General features: G+C 39.7%; 1 protein-coding gene across 5 annotated transcripts in view; it reads right to left on the reverse strand.

The window, feature by feature from the left end:
• LOC105465677 (mitogen-activated protein kinase kinase kinase 5) overlaps positions 1–19,647 on the reverse strand; it is a 243,220-nt gene that overhangs the window by 135,365 nt on the left and 88,208 nt on the right. For all 5 annotated transcript variants that reach the window (XM_011714252.3, XM_071096505.1, XM_011714250.3 and 2 more), the window contains 5 exons: positions 13,694–13,717; positions 7,007–7,200; positions 5,735–5,903; positions 4,469–4,575; positions 2,661–2,831 (listed from right to left, as the gene is read on the reverse strand). In XM_011714252.3, the coding sequence (XP_011712554.1) occupies positions 2,661–2,831; positions 4,469–4,575; positions 5,735–5,903; positions 7,007–7,200; positions 13,694–13,717 (665 nt within the window). The remainder of the gene's footprint in view (positions 1–2,660; positions 2,832–4,468; positions 4,576–5,734; positions 5,904–7,006; positions 7,201–13,693; positions 13,718–19,647) is intronic.

Below are 19,647 nucleotides of genomic sequence, written 5' to 3' on the forward strand. Positions count from 1 at the left end.
ACATTTCAACTTCAGATATTGCACTTTTCAGTTCTAGAACTCCCGTTTGGTTATTTCCAGTTTCCAAATATCTCCTATAATTCCCCATATTTTCACCCATTTTATTCATCTTTTCAAGTAGATTCTTTGATATATTTATCATTGTTATTTTTATGTCCTTGTCTGGTAATTCTAAACTCTGTTTTATCTATGGGTTTATTTCTATGACTAATTTTTTTCTTAATTATGAATCACACTTTCCTATTTCTTCATCTCTTTAGTAGTTGGGGTTTTTCTTTTTCTTTTTTATTTGTTTTTGTTTTTTAAATAAGACAAGGTCTTATTATATTGTCCAGGCAGGAGTTGAACTCCTGGGCTCAAGCCATCTTCCTACCTCAGCCTCTTGAGTAGCGGGAACAATGGGCACATGCCACCACACCCAGGTTCCTTAGTGATTTTTATGGTGTATTAAACATTTTGGATCATACGCTATAGAGAGTTTGGATTTGTTATCCTCCTCTTAAAGAGTATTTAGTCTTTTCGTTTGTTTGTTTTGAGACAGTGTCTCACTCTGTCGCCCAAGTTGGAGTGCAGTGGCACGATCTCGGCTCACTGCAACCTCCACCTCCCTGGTTCACACCATTCTCCTGCCTCAGTCTCCCGAGTAGGTGGGACTACAGGCGTCCGCCACCACGCCCGGTTAATTTTTTGTATTTTTAGTAGAGACGGGGTTTCACCGTGTTAGCCAGGATGGTCTCAATCTCCTGACCTCGTGATCTGCCCACCTCGGCCTCCCAAAGTGCTGGGATTACAGGTGTGAGCCACCGTGCCCAGCCAAGAGTATTTAGTTTTTAAATGAAAGGTAAATAAATTATTGGTGGTTCACCTTGTTCACACAAAGCCTTATCCCACTCAATGTCCAGGTCCTCTGGCAGCCTCAAACTCACTCTCAGGCCAATAAGACTGTGATTTCCTGCTAGAGTTCTATCTGTCCTGCTCCCTGCAGACCAGGGAATGCCCCAAGGGAAAAGCCATTCAAATGTGGAGTTTATCCCATGTGGTGCCCGTCAGCCAAGGATGAAAACCTCTCCGGTTTCTGGCTACTTTTAGTCACTCTTCAGTGCTTTCCAACTTTTTCCAACATTTATACTTGTTATCAACAGGAAGATCAGCACAATAGAATCTACTCTGCTGTTTCCAAAAGCTGTTACTTTGATAAGCAGAAGCCAATTTTCATGCAGACCATTTTCCCAATCTTATCTCTTATGGTATATGGCGTTTTTAAGCCTTGTTTAAGAAATCTTTGCCCCAGCCAGGGCAACATGGTGAAACTCTCTCTCTACCAAAAATACAAAAAATTAGCCAGGAGTGGTGGCACACACCTGTGGTCCCAGCTACTCAGGAGGCCGAGGTGGGAAGATCACTTGAGCTCAGGAGGCGAAGGTGGCAGTGGACTGAGACTGCACCACTACACTACAGCCTGAGTGATGGAGCAAGACTTTGTCTCAAAAAAAAGAAAGAAATCTTTGCTTATCCAAAAGTCATATATAATTTGTACATTTTATTCTAAAAATATTTTTCTAAAATATTTTCTCATATTTTGGTCTTTAATTCACTTAGATTTCATTTTTTGTGCTTGGCTTAAAATGGGGATAAAACTTTATTTTATTTTTCCAAGCAAATAAAGAAATTTTCCCAGTACCATTACTACAGAGTCCATCCTTTCCTTTACAGCTCATGAAGCTGATTCTGTCATAAATCTGGACTCAAGTATATCTCAGTCTATTCCAGGCTGTCTCTTCTATTCCAGTGCTTTGTTTGTCTATGCCTATAGCCACACTGCAATATCTTAATCATTACAGCTTTATAATGAGTCTTGTTAACTGGTGGAGCAAGTCCTTCCACCTTGTCCTTTTCCAGAATTGCTTTGCCTATTCTCAGTCCTTTATTCTTCCAAATAAATTTTGGAATTGGTTTTTCAAATCACATGAAAACCTCTGCTAGGGGGAATTCAAATCTTTAAAATATCAACCCTTCTCATCTACAAACTTGGTATATTTTTCCTTTCATTCAGGTCTTTTAAAATGTCTTTATATAAATTTTTCTACAAAATTATATTTTATTATTTACATTAATTATTTAAAATATCTTTTTAAAATTATATTTCCTAAATTATCTTTTCATCTAATTTATCCTAATTTACTCTACCATGTTACATGAATTTTATCAAATTATTTACTAAAGTTATAAACTCTAAGACTGGCCAGGGATGGTGGCTCACACCTGTAATCCCAGGAGGCAGAGGCAGGTGGATCACCGGAAGTCAGGAATTCAAGGCCAGCCTGGCCAACAGGGTAAAACCCGTCTCTAATAAAAATATAAAAATTAGCCAGGCATAGTGGCGGGCACCTGTAATCCCATTTACTCGAGAAGCTTAGGCAGGCGAATTGCTTGAACTTGGGAGGCAGAGGTTGCAGTGAGCTGAGATCACGCCATTGCACTCCAGCCTGGGCAACAGAACAAGACTCCATCTCAAAAATAAAATAAAATAAAATCTAAGGTTTAGTTCATAATACACAATCTTATGGATTATAATAACAGTTTAACACTCTCATTTGCAAATACTTTTTTATGCTATGGATTTACCAAGTAAGTAGCTCATTTATATACTATATACTTACCAAGAAGCTCCATGGTCTCTGCTTTCTGTGTCTGTGAAATTAGAGTCCAAAAACATATCTTTGTAGATTCGACCAACTAGGCAATACATATCTGAAGCAACTTGTCCTTCACTTTGCACCATGGGAATCATAATATCAAGAGCTTTTGCTCTGTCTCCAGGGAGATTTCTCCTAAGGTAGAAAACATTGTTGTTTCAATATACATTACAGAAGCAATACAGGTCAATTCTTTTTAAAAAGCTCTATTTAACATGTTGATTCACATTAGAGAAATTTGCCAGGATAGAAACAATTAGATTTTGAGAGTCCTCTGTAAACCTCTGTCCTAGGCCTAATTTTTTGATTTATCCTATTGTATGTCTACTGGGTCTAACAAGGATTTCTTTTGAGTTTCTGTGTTGATAACGGTGATGGATTTGTACTTACTCATCCACAATCCTTCCGATTTCCCTGCAGCCTATATGCAGGTTCGAGTTGGTGAAATGAGATTAGAGCTGTAGTCTGTGGTTTTGAATAGGGCAGAGTAAGTTAATCCAAGTAGGGACAAAACCCTGACCTTAGGATTCAATGGCTTTTGCTCCAAAACTTAGCAAACTCATTCACAGACGATACCAAAAATCAAATCAAACCCAACAACTGCTTGATTTCTACATGTGACTAACTGATTATCTAAGGAAGTTGCTTTATGTAGCATGTTTTAAGACAGTATCTGTAGACAGTTCACAAAACCAGATAAAAACCACATAGAGTTATCATTTCTTGGACCTTGAAAATATTATGCTAAGTGAAAGAGGTCAGTCACAAGGGACCACATACTGTACAATTCCACTGATACGAAATGTCCAGAATAGGCAAATCTGTAAAGACTGGAAGTAGATTCGTGGTTGCCTAGAGTTGGGGATTTGGGAGGGAAATGGAAGGGGGGCTGCTAATGGGTACAGGGTTTCCTTTTGGAGTGATGAAAATGTTTTAAAATTTATTGTTTTAATGAAATGTATTTCTCTTTTGTTTGTTTGGAGACAGAGTCTTGCTCTGTTGCCCAGGCTGGAAGGCAGTGGCATGATCTTGGCTCACTGCAACTTCTGCCTCTCAGGTTCAAGCGATTCTCCTGCCTCAGCCTCCTGAGTAGCCGGAACTACAGGCACACGCCGCCACGCCTGGCTAATTTTTTTGTATTTTAGTAGAGACGGGGTTTCACCGTGTTACCCAGGCTGGTCTCGAACTCCTGAGCTCAGGCAATCAGACCACCTTGGCCTCTCAAAGTGCTAGGATTGCAGGTGTGAGCCACCATGCCCAGCCTGTGAAATATATTTCAATAAAGCTATTATAAAAAATGTATCATTTCTATTCTCAATTACTACTCTAAATCTTCTGTCCATGAAATTCCTTTTTATCCTTTGTACTAAATATCTAACACTATGTTCACCTAGACATAACCATCCTTATTCTAGTGAAAACTTTTGTGTGAATGACCATCTGGTGTTGAGTGTATTTGCTTAAAGATAACATCATATTCATGTAACTTTTACAATTCTAAAAAATATGAATAGCAAATACAAACTTTGACAGAGCAGAAAACTGTAAGAATTTAAATATATCAACAGTGTGAGACTTTTTTTACTGAAAAATAAATCAGAAAAAAATAAGAATGTGTGCTTCCTATATTTCACAGGGTTGAAGCAGATATGCTAATATTACATTTTAATAGGGACTTCCTGCAATGCTGCAGTAAACACATTCCCTGTAACGAAATGCAGGTTACACAATAATATGTTAACGCATTCTGGAAGGGAACTTTTTCTTCTTACCTATTCAGTGCAAATGCATAATGAAACTTCACATGGTGATGGGAGGCCAAATCAAAGGTTGGCAGTTTTTCTAAAGTCTCTACCAGCTTCACAATAGAATCATAGTCCTTTCAAACAAGATGAGAATAGCACAGAATTAAACCATTAGGAGAAAATTCTGACAATAACATGTCTTTTGACAACCAGGTATCTGAATTCAAGAAACGCATTAAAAAGACATTAGAATCCAGAAAACACTTTGAAGAACCTAGAATAACAGTTTTTGTTTTTCTTCTAAAAGGTTTAGATCATATATATATATAAACATTAGAAACATAGTTACCATGTTGAACAAAAACTAAAAAAGCAAAAGAAACAAAAACGCCAAGCATGATAATGCTCTGCTGTCTAAATATGGGTGGTTTATTTCTCCATAGAGCCAGATTCCTGGTATGCAGTGTTCTAGCAATTTCAGGGAAATAAAAATGTCAAGGACATGAGGCAATTGGTTGAACTTCTGTTACAAGTAGCAACACAGTTCCATGTCACATGAGTAAGCACTCTAGCCACAGGATCCTATGTGCCACAGCCCTCCATGGATATGAGTCTGTCTCAACCACATGAAGCCTTTACACAGACCTGAAAGGCTAGGAATGGAAAGAAGAAACCAGATGTCACTTAAATTTTACTATTAAAACCTAAGAGCAAATCCCTAACTTGGAGAGGATTTTATTCTACTTACCCTATTTTTAAAATTTTAAGACATGTCAATAAAAATGATATAGCCTGTTAGTGTGTTTTACATTACATATTTTTTAAAGTTATTTCTATAAGTAATCAATTACATATTTTTTTCCTTCGGGCAAGTTAGATTCAGCACTATCAATTTCAAGCAATACAATTTCAAGGGATAAAAAGTATGTCCAGAAAGCTCTAAAAATGTCTGCTATTTGCCAAAACAAAGCTTTCACTGACAGGTGTGCCTGAGGCGAACAGTAGAATAGACTGTGTCCACAGGTTCGCTGTGCCAGCAGATTTTTCTTTTTGTTCTTTTGGAGGAAAAAGTCAGGCCTTTACCATACAAGTCTTTCACAATCACTGATGGTTAACTCACATGAGTCTTTTTCATCCATCATAAAATTATAGGATGGAAAGCTTAAGAGAGTCAATAAAAAATTACGTGTAGTAACATGAACTGCTTACCAGCAAAGTGAAATTTGAGGTTAATACTCCCTTATCCCTCCAACATTTTACATGACAAAGATTTCACTTTAAACATCTTCTCACCTGGATATCTCTGTAGGAAAGTAACAGATTTATGACAATATCTGCTGTCAAGACTTCGATATTATCTACTCGCTGCCGAATTCTTGCCAACTCAGCTGCCAATTCTTTACCAGTGTATAAATTACGAGCTTTCCTGATATCATTGAGTATAGATTCCCGGAAATACTGGCTGGTAAAAACACACACATTTCAAAGAGTTTGACATTAGAAATGATTTCAATTGAAAGCAATAATTTTAATAAAGAAATGAATGATATTTGCAGCAATAGCTATAAAGCATTTGTAGCTTTCAATTCATTCAGATGCCTTTAGTAAATATCTTACATATCTGGCATTATTAAGAAATTTAGCAGCCAATGTATTTCTTTTAATACTCTGCCTTCAGAAAGAATTAAAGGTAAAGGTACTCCGTATTAATAAATTTTCCTGCAAAAAACCACTTAAAATGCCAAAACTTTGTTTTCCATTTTACTGTTTCCAGTATAAATTGTTCTAAATAAATTAGATGTACCTATGATTTTTTGTTTGTTTTTTGTTTTTGTTTGTGAGACAGAGACTCACTCTGTTGCCCAGGCCAGAGTATACTGGCATGATCCTGGCTCACTGCAACCTCCATCTCCTGGGTTCCAGCAATTATCCTGCCTCAGCCTCATGAGTAGCTGGGATTACAGGTGTGTATCACCATGCCAGGTTAATTTTTGTATTTTTGGTAGAGACAGGGTTTTGGCATGTTGGCCAGGCTGGTCTCGAACTCCTGATTTCAAGTGATCTGCCTACCTCGGCCTCCCAAAATGCTGGGATTACAGGCGTGAGCCACTGCACCAGCCATGATGTATGATTTGAACATAATACAACCTTAACTTTCTGACTCAGCCTATCATTTATTAACATAAATAATTGTTCTTCACTGAAAGAACAATTAGAGTTAAGAGTTAATTAAAGTTAAAATGTTCTTGCCCTTACACTAAAAGTCCTTGGACATTTATCCTGGTAATGTTTCTGTACTTGCTTTGTATATATTTTTAGTTCTACCATCACTATAAAGCAGTTAGTAGACTTTTTAATTTTTTGCTGATTTCAACTTGTCCTGTTGTTGTTCTGTGAATAAAATGTATTATGTGGCATCTATTTTATCTACTTGGAGGATAATAAACATTTTCCCCCTGGTTCTTAGATGTATACTAATATCTCAAGAGCACCTGATATCATGCACAAATAAAGAAGTAGAATAACACTTCATTATCATCAACAAATGGCATTATTAAACTTTACCTAGAACTTGCTTGTGCCACCTTCAAAAGTTGAATAAAACGATCCACAAGAGGTAAGCAGATGGGTCCAAGAAGCAGCTCGAAGTTCGGTTGCATGAGCTCTGTCAACCCCTTCATGAAGCTGCTGTCACAGCAGTAGACCTTGTTATGTGGCGTTATCATATAAGGAACAAAGGTGTAGTTCCCAGTGCACATCTGTGGAGAGAGGAGGCACCGGGAAGTGGGGAGCTGGCCTGGAGACACAGCACAGATGGTCCCATGTCTCACTCAGTTTTAATAATTCCAAATGCAAAGGGAAATAGAAAAGCCTCATTACTTATTTACGACCTATGACAATGAAAATTTCCCCAATTCCTTTCATTGCTCACTTCAAATAATTAGGACTTACAGATGTTACCCAAAAAAGAGTGGAACAGTTTCTATCTATCAATTAAATATTGATTCACCATTTTCAAGGCCAGGGCACTACGTTACTGCTGTTGGAAAACGTAGTTTAAAGCATGGCCTTCAGCCTTCAGGGAACTTATAATTTAGTCACAGGGCGCAGCATACATATATGAAAATGCTACAAGCTCACATTTGAAGGGCTTCCTACATATAAGGTGATGCTGCAAGTAGGTCCTGCTCAAATCCACTCCCTGGGAGGCTGCTCTCTCTCTCTGTCTCCCCACTACTAAAACGACAGGCCCAGAAGTTATCCCTGATGCTTCCATTCCCTTTCCCTTCCATATCCTGTCGAAGTCCTATCTGTCCTGACTTCAAAATATAATGTCATATTTGTCCATTTCCCTCCATCTTCTCGGCCAGCACTTTAGTCCATACACCAATGGACCTGGCCCAAGCCACTGTCATCAGCTTTAACTGGTCCCCCTGCTTCCACTCTTGTTCTCTAATTCACTCTCTACTCAGCCATCAGAGTGATCATTCAACACCCTCCCTCAGATCACTTCCCGCAGCTGCTTAAAGCCCCATCTCTTGCTCTTGGGAGGAAGAAGAAACTGCAATGCAATGTACAAGGGCCTGACTATGCAGATCCTGCCCCTCTCTAACCTCAGCCCTGCCACTCTCCCCTCGCCCACTACAACCTGGGCTCACTGACCTTCTCTTGGTTCCTGGATGACGCCCAAGTGAGGATAAACTGGTGCAAACAAAAGCAGAGTGGGGATGAAAGTGGAAAGTGAGTTGGATACCCTGAGTAAGCAAATATGACTAGAGCTTGGAGCTCAGGGAAGAGAACTAAATGCAAAGTTAAGGATGTTAGACTGTACATTCTGGGAAATGGAGAATCATAGAAGGATCCACAGAGGGAAAGAAAACACAATCAGCCGAGTGTGATGGCTCACGCCTGTAATCCCAACACTTTGGGAAGCCAAGACGGGCAGATTGCTTGAAGCTAGGAGTTCAAGATCAGCCTGGCCAATATGGTGAAACCCCATCACTACTAAAAATACAAAAATCAGCCAGGTGTGGTGGTGCACACCTGTAATCCCAGCTACTCAGGAGGCTGAGGTGAGAGAATTGCTTGCAGTGAGCCGAGATTGCACCATTGCACTCCAGGCTGGGTGACAGAGCGAGACTCTGTCAAGAAGAACAAACAAATGAACAAATGAAAGAAGGAGAGAGAGAGAGAGGCAGAGAGAGAGAGAAAAGAGGGAGGGAGGAGGGAGAGATGGAGAACTGTGCATTTTCACAATGCACTATCAAAATACACAAATCAAATGCACGAATCAAAATGCACAATCAAAACTGCATTTTGGCAGCCTGGGCAGGTAACAAGATGCACTAAAGGAAAGAGAAACAAGGTTTGAAGAGATGAGGCAGGAAGCTACACAGCATGACCAGGTCGGCAGAGGTGGCGATAGAGAAACAGACACATGCTCGACTGAAGAAGGAGGAATCAGCTGGATCTGGTAACTGATAACACAATCTGAGAAAGGGTAAGGCATCAAAGGCAACTCTGCAGTCCTAAGGGGGACTGCCTATACAGAGTGGTATCATTAACAGAAAGCAAGAATTCAGAAAGCAGAACCAGACTAAGTTATCTATGAACACATGATTCTTTGAGACACTTGTATATCAGGTAATTAATCAAAGAATCTGAATTCTAGTTAAAATATGAGAAGAACTTCAAAAGGTTGAGATTTGCATTTGGTGGGATGGGGTGAAATGTTCACTTTTAAAGAGGTTGGGATTGAGGTGGGGCAAGATACCTAATGTGAAAATGTCCAAAAGAGAGCTAGTAATATGTGATTGAAACATAAAATAGTTTCAAGCCAAAATACAGACCTGAGAATTATTGGATATGGTAGAATCAAAAGAAGTGGGAGAGACCTCCATGAGAAAAATCATAGAAAAAGGCAGAGGCTGAGAACTAGAAAGAGGTATGTGGGAAACCCGACTACTGCTATTACGCGGAACAAAAAAAGTCCAGGTTATCCATTCCTAGCCATATTAGCATACAGAGAATAATACAGCATTTCTCTTACCCTTAGCACTTAAGTAATAGGTACAAACATGTATTCACCATGTGTGTGTGCCTGGGTGTGAACAGTCATAAGTCAGTGGGTCACAACCTACAAAGAAGCTGCTGTGGCCTTCATGTTAAAAGTGAGGAGACAGGTAAGGCTTAGAGAGATCCTACATTTGGTCTGTGACATGTTTGGCACTCCAGGCCAGGGACCTCTTTCTCTAGAGGGCATGTCCTTCCCACTAGGGGGGTATGCACCCTCCTGAGTAGCCTTTACAGCAGACATACCTGCTCTCTAACCTTCTGTCACTTTCTGTGGGAACCCTGCACGAGCCAAATGACTGTTCACAGAAAACAGACAAGAAATGCCAAATGCCCTTATGACCAGACTTCATTATTTATGACCATATTATCCTTTAAGGCCGCTTCTTGTATGTCAGGTAATGAAGCAGAAACCAAACCTCACTTCCAGTTAAAGCATGAGAAGAACTTCCAGAGAGTGAGATTTGATTTGAAAATCAAGTATGCTAAATTGTTCCTGTCTCAGGTTCTCCTCCATGGAACAATAATTAGAAGAGGAAACAATAATTGGAAAAGGGAAAGTGAACATGTCCTGCTTCTAAAATGTTACCAAGATTCCACGGCACATCCGCCCAATTTAATCCTTTTACCCAAGCTACTGCTGAAGCAAAAAAGAAAGGCAAGGATACCAAAGAGGCTGCTTTCCAAAGCATCTGAAGCTTCAACTATGAGAATTGTTCTAAAAGAACGACAGAATCAAACACTATTGCAGATAAGCACCATAACTCAAAATTACGAACGAAAATTATCTGAATCCTCCAAGTCACAAAATGAGAACAAAGAGCCAAAAAGCCAATAAAGCAGAAAAGTGGTATCAGAGTTTAAGCTGCTAGATAAAATTATGTATCCTCAGAAGCCTTAATACTACATACATTAGTTTATCAGACATTATTATTGAAATACGGGCAATGGGGAATACTGCACCTGTGTAAAACTAATTCTGGGGGAGAATGACTCTCAGATGTCTGGGTGTGTGTTAGGCAGAGGAGAGGTAAAGGGGTAATAACGAGTACGCAAACAGCAGAGAAAAGCAGTTCCTGAAACAAACCCCATGGTATAAGGCTTCAGAATCTTTGCTGAAAATACCTAAGCATGCTAAGGGTTTTCCCAAGTTCTAGGCTTCAACGCATTCTTTGGAGTTTCTTTCCCATGTTTCTAAGGCAATCATTTTTTTTTTCAACTTCCTATTGCCAATGTCAGGAAACAAGGCGGGTGATAAGCTACAGAAGCCACATGGCTACAGCTGGGCCTGAGCTAAGAGACAGCCCAGTGAGTATGCAGTGGGGGGAAAAGCTGTGTGACACTGTGTTTTTCAAAAAGATACAACTGCCCAGAAAAGCACTTTTGCAAAATGATGAAAACTAATAGTATGGGAACATTTATTTCCCAAGTTGGCTCACATGTAACTTAGAAATGTTATTTCTGTATTTGCTGTGTGCAGACTGCCACCAAACCCATAGCATGAAATAGCTGATAACCCAAAGTAAGTAACAACTCCGATGTGATCAAGAATAGACACCTGAAGTGGAACAATTGCCTTTTATTAATAAAGTACTCAATCTAAAATATTTAAACTTGCTTCAAAGACCTTGTTTCCTTAAATTTCAAAACACTGAGGCATGGTCATAAAATGACAACACAAGCTATAAAATCTCACAGCTCAAAATCTAGTCTTATTCTAATTCATAATTCATTTTTGTTGTCGTTGTTGTTGTTATTCTAATTCATAATTCATTTGTGTTGTTGTTGTCTCGCTCTGTTGCATAGGCTGGAGCGCAATGACATGATCTCGGTTCACTGCAGCCTGCACTTCCCAGGTACAAGTCATTCTCATGCCTCAGCCTCTCAAGTAACTGGGATTGCAGGCGTGCACCACCAAACCCGGCTAATGGTTGTATTTTTAGTAGAGATGGGGTTTCACCATGTTGGCCAGACTGGTCTCGAACTCCTGGCCTCAAATGATCCACCTGCCTCGGCCTCCCAAAGTGCTGGGATTACAGGCGTGAGCCACTGCCCTGACCCCTAATTAATTTTTTTCACCGTTTAAAAAAAACCACAAAAATACTCCAATTCTGTTTTTCAATTTTTAGAAACTACATTAAGGTAAATAGAAGTGTGTGTTGAAAATGAAATGAGCTTCTGGAAAGAAAAGCTGTCAGCATTCAAATGTATTGAAATAGATGCTTGAAATATTCAGCTTTTTATAAGAACATTCAGCACCTGAAATGCAACAGCTCTCTCTCAAGTCAGGGGGCAACTTCTTCACAAGGTACAATATTTGGTCTTTTTATCAACCTGCTTCTCCACAAGTCCAAGCTGGGCTAGGCAGGACGGACTTCCTTCTGCCATTCGGTCTCAGGGAGTGCTACCTTCTGTGAAAGACACTGACATAATGGCTACCCTCTCTTTAGCACATCACCTTACGTTCATTTTCTAATTTGTCTGCTTCTTTGTTTGCTGATTTTCTACCAATTAGACTGTCTACACAACAGTTACACATGTGCTTGTTTCCACTTCCAGCCTCCCCCGTGAGAACCCTGAGGCACCAAGCCCGAAGCCTGGCACGCAGTGCATGTCCAATCAATATTTGTTATTAAAAAAAAAAAAAAGTGTGAGATAAATTAAACAGTTTAACACCTTTAACAAATTAAACAATATTTAAAAACAGTGCATTAAAGCATGAAGCAACAATTGCTCATTTCCTGTTGAGATAGGAAGGATAAGAGTTTATAATGGCAGCATTATTTACGCTGAAATATGTGTCTGCCCTGGTTAAATCTTAAGCATATGTTTTAAAATTACTTCAGAGTTGTATAATCATTACTAAAAAAAAAAAAAAGGTTTAAAATTTCTGATTTAAGGAGAAATGACCAATTGTATTATTAATTTTGTCATCTTAAATCAAATCTTGTGCAGGCTTTTATAACATATTGTGTATTATCTTCACTCCGAGTTGCAGGGGTACATTCTTTAAGGTTTTTAAATACTGGCTTACTTTCTGAAATAAATGTACAACCACTGGCCACAACCGTTGGCCTAACAAGGCTGTCTCCACTTTATATTATAATTCTTCTTCACACAGCATTTTTTTAAATTTAAAATTTACTTTTCTCATGTTTTCACATTTGTGTAATTCTGTGTGGAAGGTAGGAATTCTGTAGTGTAGTCTCAGAGGCAGAGTACAATACTTAGGAACTTAAATCAATCTCTTCAAGTAGAAGACAGATGATAGATATGTCTATATCTTAGTGGACATTAATTATATTATATTGAGCCGGCTAGCTCTCAATATAAGCTATCAGTATTGTTATTCCTATACCTTTCCATGATTACAGACACTGGAGAGATGATCTTGAAAAGCCTGTCGTATCAAGGCTTCACTGAGGTTGGTGAATCATGATTTAGAAAAGGGAAAAGGGAACAGCATATTTGAAAGGATGGCATGAATGTTGCCATGGAAACTTACTACAGACACATATACATACACACATATGTGTATCTCTGTGTGGATATATGTTGCTTTAGAGCCACTCATAATTCCACAACACTGAATATACTATAAAACATTTTCTTTTTTATTCATTTATTTTTTTTTTGAGACGCAGTCTCATTCTGTCACCCAGGCTGGAGTGCAGTGGTATGATCTTGGCTCACTGCAACCTCCGCCTCTCGCATTCAAGTAATTCTCCTGCCTCAGCCTCCTGGAGTAGCTGGGATTACAGGAGCATGCCACCATGTCTGGCTAATTTTTGTATTTTTAGTAGAGATGGGGTTTCACCATGTTGGCCAGGCTGTTCTTGAACTCCTGACCTCAGGTGATCTGCCTGCCTCCGCCTCCCAAAATGCTGGGATTACAGGCATGAGCCATCATGTCTGGCCTGAATATACTATGAAACATTTTCTTCCAAAACTTAATTATATGCAGAAAAAGACAGGTATCAGTGTCATCTCTCATTATGAAAAATAAAGTTTCACTACAATGAAGTACTTAGATAACCATGTTTATATTGATACATCAGAAAATCTAAAGAGGAGTAACAGAGAGAGAAATTAATAATTTGTGATTTTAAAAATACTGAAGATTAGTTAATGAAAAAGAAAATATTTTTAAAACTCTGGAAGGCTAAATAAAGTACTCACAGTATTCTTCTGGCAAATGAGTTCCTGAAAAACAAGAAAAAAATATACCACAAGTTAATATAAAACTGAATCATTCAACAACATTTATTGAACTATGTGGGAAAATTTGTATTAACAATGATATTAGCAATTAGAAATTTCAGGAAGTGTAGATTACATTCCTGCATCTGAAAAGTTTATCTATCTATCTATCTATCTATCTATCTATCTATCTATCTATCTACTTATTTTAGAGAAAGAGTCTGGCTCTGCTGCCCAGGCTGGAGTACAATGGCACAATCATAGCTCAGTACAGCCATGAGCTCCTGGGCTCAAGTGATCCTCCCACCTCAGCCTCCCAAGTAGCTAGGACTACAGGCCTACAGGTGCATGCCACCACATCCAGCTAATTTTAATAATTGTTTTTGTAGAGACAAGATCTCACTATGTTGTTCAGGTTGGTCTCAAACTCCTGGCCTCAAGCAATTCCCCCACTCTGGCCTCCCAAAATGCTGGGATTACAGGTGTGAGCCACCATGCCCAGCCCAAAAAGTTTACAATCTGTGGAGGAGACAGGAGAATACAAAAGTATTGTCTGTGGTTTAAAAAACAAAGCAAAACAAAAAACCAGCATAAATATGTAAAATCCCCAAACTGAATAACCTAAAACTAATTTCTGCACATTACCTGATCAGCCACCATCTCTTTGGGAAGAGGTTAAAATGAGTTTGCTTTCCCTAAGCACAATCTGTCTCACACTCTGGGAGGGGAAAAAGCAGTGTGTTACATCCTGAGCAGCTAGAAGTAAAGGGTATTGGCCACCGGCAAATCCACACACAGATGATCAGGACATCTGACAAAAAATAGTCATAATTTGTGTATTTTTCATTAAGAAATATAATGGGATAAGTGGCTGGGCACAGTGGCTCATGCCTGTAATCCCAGCACTTTGGGAGGCAGAGGCAGGTGGATCACCTGAGGTCACAAGCTCGAGACCAGCCTGGCCAACATGGTGAAACCCCATCTCTACTAAAAATACAAAAATTAGCCAGGCATGGTGGCATATGACTGCATGACTGTAATCCCAGCTACTTGGGAGGCTGATGCAGGAGAATCACTTGAACCTGGGAGGCAGAGGCTGCAGTGAGCTGAGATTGCGCCACTGCACTCCAACCTGGGTGATTGAGACTCCTCAAAAAAAAAAAAAAAAAAAAGAATGGGATAAATACATAGTGTGTGGGCAGTGTGCCTATCTTCTAGGTTGTGAAGAGTGAGTGAGATTATACAAATAATATAGCTATACAGTGCCTGACACGTAAAAGCTCTCAATATAAGCTAACTATCGGTATTGTTATTCCTGTACCTCACCATGACTGCAGACACTGGAGAGACGATCTAGAAAAGCCTGTTGTATCAAAGCTTCACTGAGGTTGGGGAAACATGATTTAGAAAAGGGAAAAGGGAACAGCATATTGGAAAGGATGGCATGAATGTTGCCATGGAAACAGAAATCGTAAGGCATTTGTGGAGCCTCAAGGGCGAGTCCATCTGGCTGAGGCAAGGAGCCAGATCTGAGAGGGAAGAGTGTGGCCAGGCGAGGCCCGGCTGAGTGGCCATCATCTTCAGCCCAGGACCAGGATGCTGAATCCACATGGGGCAAAGAAGAACCAACGAGGGCTTTCATGCAAAGGAGCATGTAAGATTTTTGAATGTTTAAGGATAGCAAATGAGAAAACAAAAACTGACAGAGGAAAGAACTGCACTGGGTAGTTGTGAGGGCCATGAAGATGTACACAAAATACTAAAAATGCCTGGTGCCGTGGCTCACACCTGTAAATCTCAGTGCTTTGGGAGGCTGAGGCCAGAAGATCACTTGAGACTAGGAGTTTGAGGCCAACCTAGGGAACATGATGAGACTCTGCCTCTAGAAAACATTTGAAAATTAGCTGGGTGTAGTGGCACACAACTCACACCTATAGACCAAGCTACGTGGGAGGCTGGGGCGGGAGGATCACTTAAGCCCTAAAGATGGAGGCTGCAGTGAGCTGTGACTGTGCCACTGCACTCCAGCTTGGGCAACAGAACAAGATCCTGGTTCAAAAAAAAAAAAAAAAAAAAAACAATGACTAAAATATATTCTTCAATACCTCACAATGTTGCTGATAAAAAAGGACATGTACACATTTAATATTTAAACATTTATATAAGTCTGGATGGACATTTGTGTATACACACACTTGCTAAAAGAAAAAGAATGACACAGACAGCAAGAGCTATGCTTTATCAGAGAAAGATGTTCCTGTAGATTTAGAAAGCCTGGGAAGCTCAGCAGAGAAGGTGGAACTCAAGCTGAGCTGTGAAGGACAGACACGACCTCCAAGGGCAAAGCCCGAAGGTGGGGATTCAGACCAGAGAGCTTCATAAAGCAAAGGCCCATTTGAGGAATAATAAATGCTATCAAAGGGAGCTAAAGAAGACAGTTCACTTGGGGACCTAAGGAAGAGTGAATTAAAGAGGAACTTGGGCAGGGAGCAGGGGGAAGGAAAAAAACCTTGAATGTAGTCATTTGGCTAACGCAGAAAATTCATTTTGACGCACACAAAAAGTAAAATCAGAAAGCTATTTGGAGCCTTATTGAAGAAGGCTTCGAATGCTCCAATAAAGTACTCTGCTTTGTGAGCACCTGGCAGTCAACGTGTTTTTTAAGTTGAGTGATATGTTCAAAGAAGTATCAGCACATATTGGGCCACAATTTTTAATAGTAAAGGCTGAGAACAACATAAATGGCCATCACCTAAAAACTGGTAGAATAAACTCTAGTACCTCCATACACTGGAATACATTACAACCAAACAAACAATGAAGAACTTATTGAAGTGATAGAGCAGGATCTCCCAGATCTGCTAAGTAAAAAAAGCAGAGAACAGTTTTTTATCCTATGCTCCTATCTATGTACAAAAGAGAGAAAAATGAAATTCTAATTTGTAAATTCATAAAATCTCTCTGGCAGGATGTATAAAAAGCTAATAACAGTAGTTGCCAATGGAGTTGGTTGGCTGGGATAAAGGTAAAAGAATAAATTTTCACTATATATCCTTTTGTACTTTTAAATGTTTGTAGCGGGTGAATGTATTACCTTAAAAGGACAAATAAATAAAAGGTAAACCTTGTTAAAGTTTTATGCAAACTAATTTGATGATGGTACTTAGTATTAATTATTATTTTTTTAATTTTTTGAGACTTAGTATTAATTATTCTTTTTTTAATTTTTTAGTTTTTTTAATTTTTAATTTCTGTTACCCAGGCTGGAGTGCAGTGGTGGGATCACGGCTCACTGCAGTCTCAACTTCCTAGGCTCCAGCAATCCTCCCACCTAACCCTCCCAAGTAGCTGGGACCACAGGTATGTGCCACCACACCTGGCTAATTTTTATTTTTTTGGTAGAGATGGGGTTTCACCATGTTTCCCAGGCTGGTTTCTAACACCTGGGCTCAAGCGATCCACCTGCCTCAGCCTCCCAAAGTGCTAGGATTACAGGTGTGAGCCACCGTGCCTGGCCAGTACTTAGTATTTGATGAAGAAAAGCATTTAAGTGGCTATTGAAAAAGTCTGGAGACATCAAAATAAGTGTTTAGTCAATGGGAGTGCCCCAGGAATGGAAATCAAAGGACAGATGAGTGGCATTTTAGAGGAAGGTTGAAAATGGCTTTTCCTGCAGGTGTTTCAAATAATATCACACACACATAGAAATGGCTCACGAACAAGGAAGTTGAAAAATGTTGGATAATCACAAAGCCAGGAACACAGTACGCAGAATTTTTCAAACTTGATTTATGGAGCCTCTCTCCAGAGTAGCAAACCATACGCTTGCAAATATGGCTCTCGCCTGATAGAATATCCTTCTCTCTTCCCCTCTAAGTAACAAGGAAATGCCCTCTCCATCCTGTCTGCGCAGCATCCTCTGTGCAATGTATAAGAAACCTGTCCTCTGTGAAGCTGGCCTTCGCTGTGTTCTGTGACACCTATCTTCCCAACAGAAGTAGATTATGTCTTCATCTGTGCTGCCATTAACCCTCATACAGATCTCCTTGATAGCACTTCACTTACTATATTGCACATTTTTGTTCCTAGGATTCTCTCACCCTACATCATGACTTCCTGGGGGCAAAGACCATGTATTTTATTCATATTTGTATCTTGACTGATGGTCTAGCAAATGTCATGACATATAGCAGGTATCACAAAAACATAAATAAATGAATAAATTAATGAATGTATAAAATATTGGACTATGAATTAGGGGTAGATATGTGCAAGATATGGCTCTGCTCCCAGTTAGCCATTTCACTTCTCTCTCATGTGACACTAAGAGAGTTGGACTAAGCGATTGCTAGTCTCTTCCAACGCTGTGTTCATCATTTGCTTTTGCCTAAAGGGCTCTCATGGTCAGTGTTGTCCTTGTGCTGCTAGAAGGAGAGATGCCCTCATGCTCCCCCAGCATACGAGATATTCTACCCTTGACTCTGTTTTTGATGCACCAGGCACAGAAATGGAACAGTGGTGAGTACTGAGTGAGCAGAAGGCTCTATAGAAAAGGAAATGGCCACTACTGGCTTAGTGCCAATATGGTATGTCTTCCTTATGAATTGCTCATTGAAATAATAACCCTCTTACATGTCTCCTCTGCCTTCCTGTCAGATTATGCATACATTATAAAGCATGCATCTTAGATTATGCTTGCAGATTGTGCCTGCAAATTACAAAACTCTATTAAAATCATTCCTGAGCCAGATGGTGGTGTGCACCTGTAGTCCCAGCTACTCAAGAGGCTGGGGCAGGACAGTTGCTCGAGGCCAGGAGTTCGAGGCTGCAGTGAGCTATGATTGCACCACTGCACTCCAGCCTGGGTGAGAAGAGAGTCCCGTCTCTTAAAAAGAGAAAGAAAAATCATTCGTATAACATCTGAATTCTCATTAGCTATTGCTTATGCTTTGTAGAAGCTAAAGCTGAAGGAGACAGAGTTTCTTCACAGTTTATCATGTAACCTTAAAGGAGGCATCAACTTTAACGGAGCAAAGGTACTGTCTGTGCATTTAACTCAATCCAAATAAATAACAAATAAGACCTTGAAAGGTACCTAGAGCAGAGAATGCTTAATTTGTATTAAATCCACTAAAGAGGGGTGGGAAGGAAAGGGAATAAATTTAAGACATAACTGCTGTATTTCACATCAGCTCATAGAAATTTTCATCTCAAGTACCTATGAATAAGAAGATAAAATCAACATAAATTCCAGTTCCTTACCAGTGGCACATTTCTGAAGATGCATTATCCCACTACAACTCTGTACTTGTCTGAGGTCTTTAGGGGGTTTTTGGTCAGTGTAGCCCTGGCTATACCAGAAACATCCAAAAAAATTTTTTTCCTGATTTTCTGGTATTGGTTGATAACCAAGTAAGGGAAGCAAGACAAAAGAAACAATCTAGTCCAGGTCTCATTTGAAGGCAAATACTAACTTTTGATAGCTCTCTGGGACAATGTTTGAAAAGGCCACCTCAGGGATAATTAAATGGAGTATTTCCACCACTAGAAAGTTTTTGTGCCTAAAATTTAGGTAATTGCAGCCAGGGGAAAAAGTGGGAATCGCAGGCATGGAGTGGCCAAGTCGAATCAGACTTGGGGTGGGAGAAGCAGGAATAGGAACCAGGATTTCAGCTTCCTGAAAGAAGAGAAAGGAGCAGGCTGGGAGTTCTTGGCCAGGGAAAGAACCTGGCCCTGGCTGGTGGCTTTCTGGGTCTTCCATTCTGATCCCTCTTTCTGTCCTACTGGAATGTGGCAAGTTTTCCATTAAAGTGGGGGAAAAGAATAATCCCTATACTCCTCAGCTCCATCTTCTTAACTCATTTCAATGTGTCAAAAAAGCAAAACAAGGAACTATCAGATGGGCTGTGTGAGCCTACTGGGCCTTGCTGAGA

This window comes from Macaca nemestrina, chromosome 5 (assembly GCF_043159975.1).
Source record: "Macaca nemestrina isolate mMacNem1 chromosome 5, mMacNem.hap1, whole genome shotgun sequence".
Classification (NCBI taxonomy): Eukaryota; Metazoa; Chordata; class Mammalia; order Primates; family Cercopithecidae; genus Macaca; species Macaca nemestrina.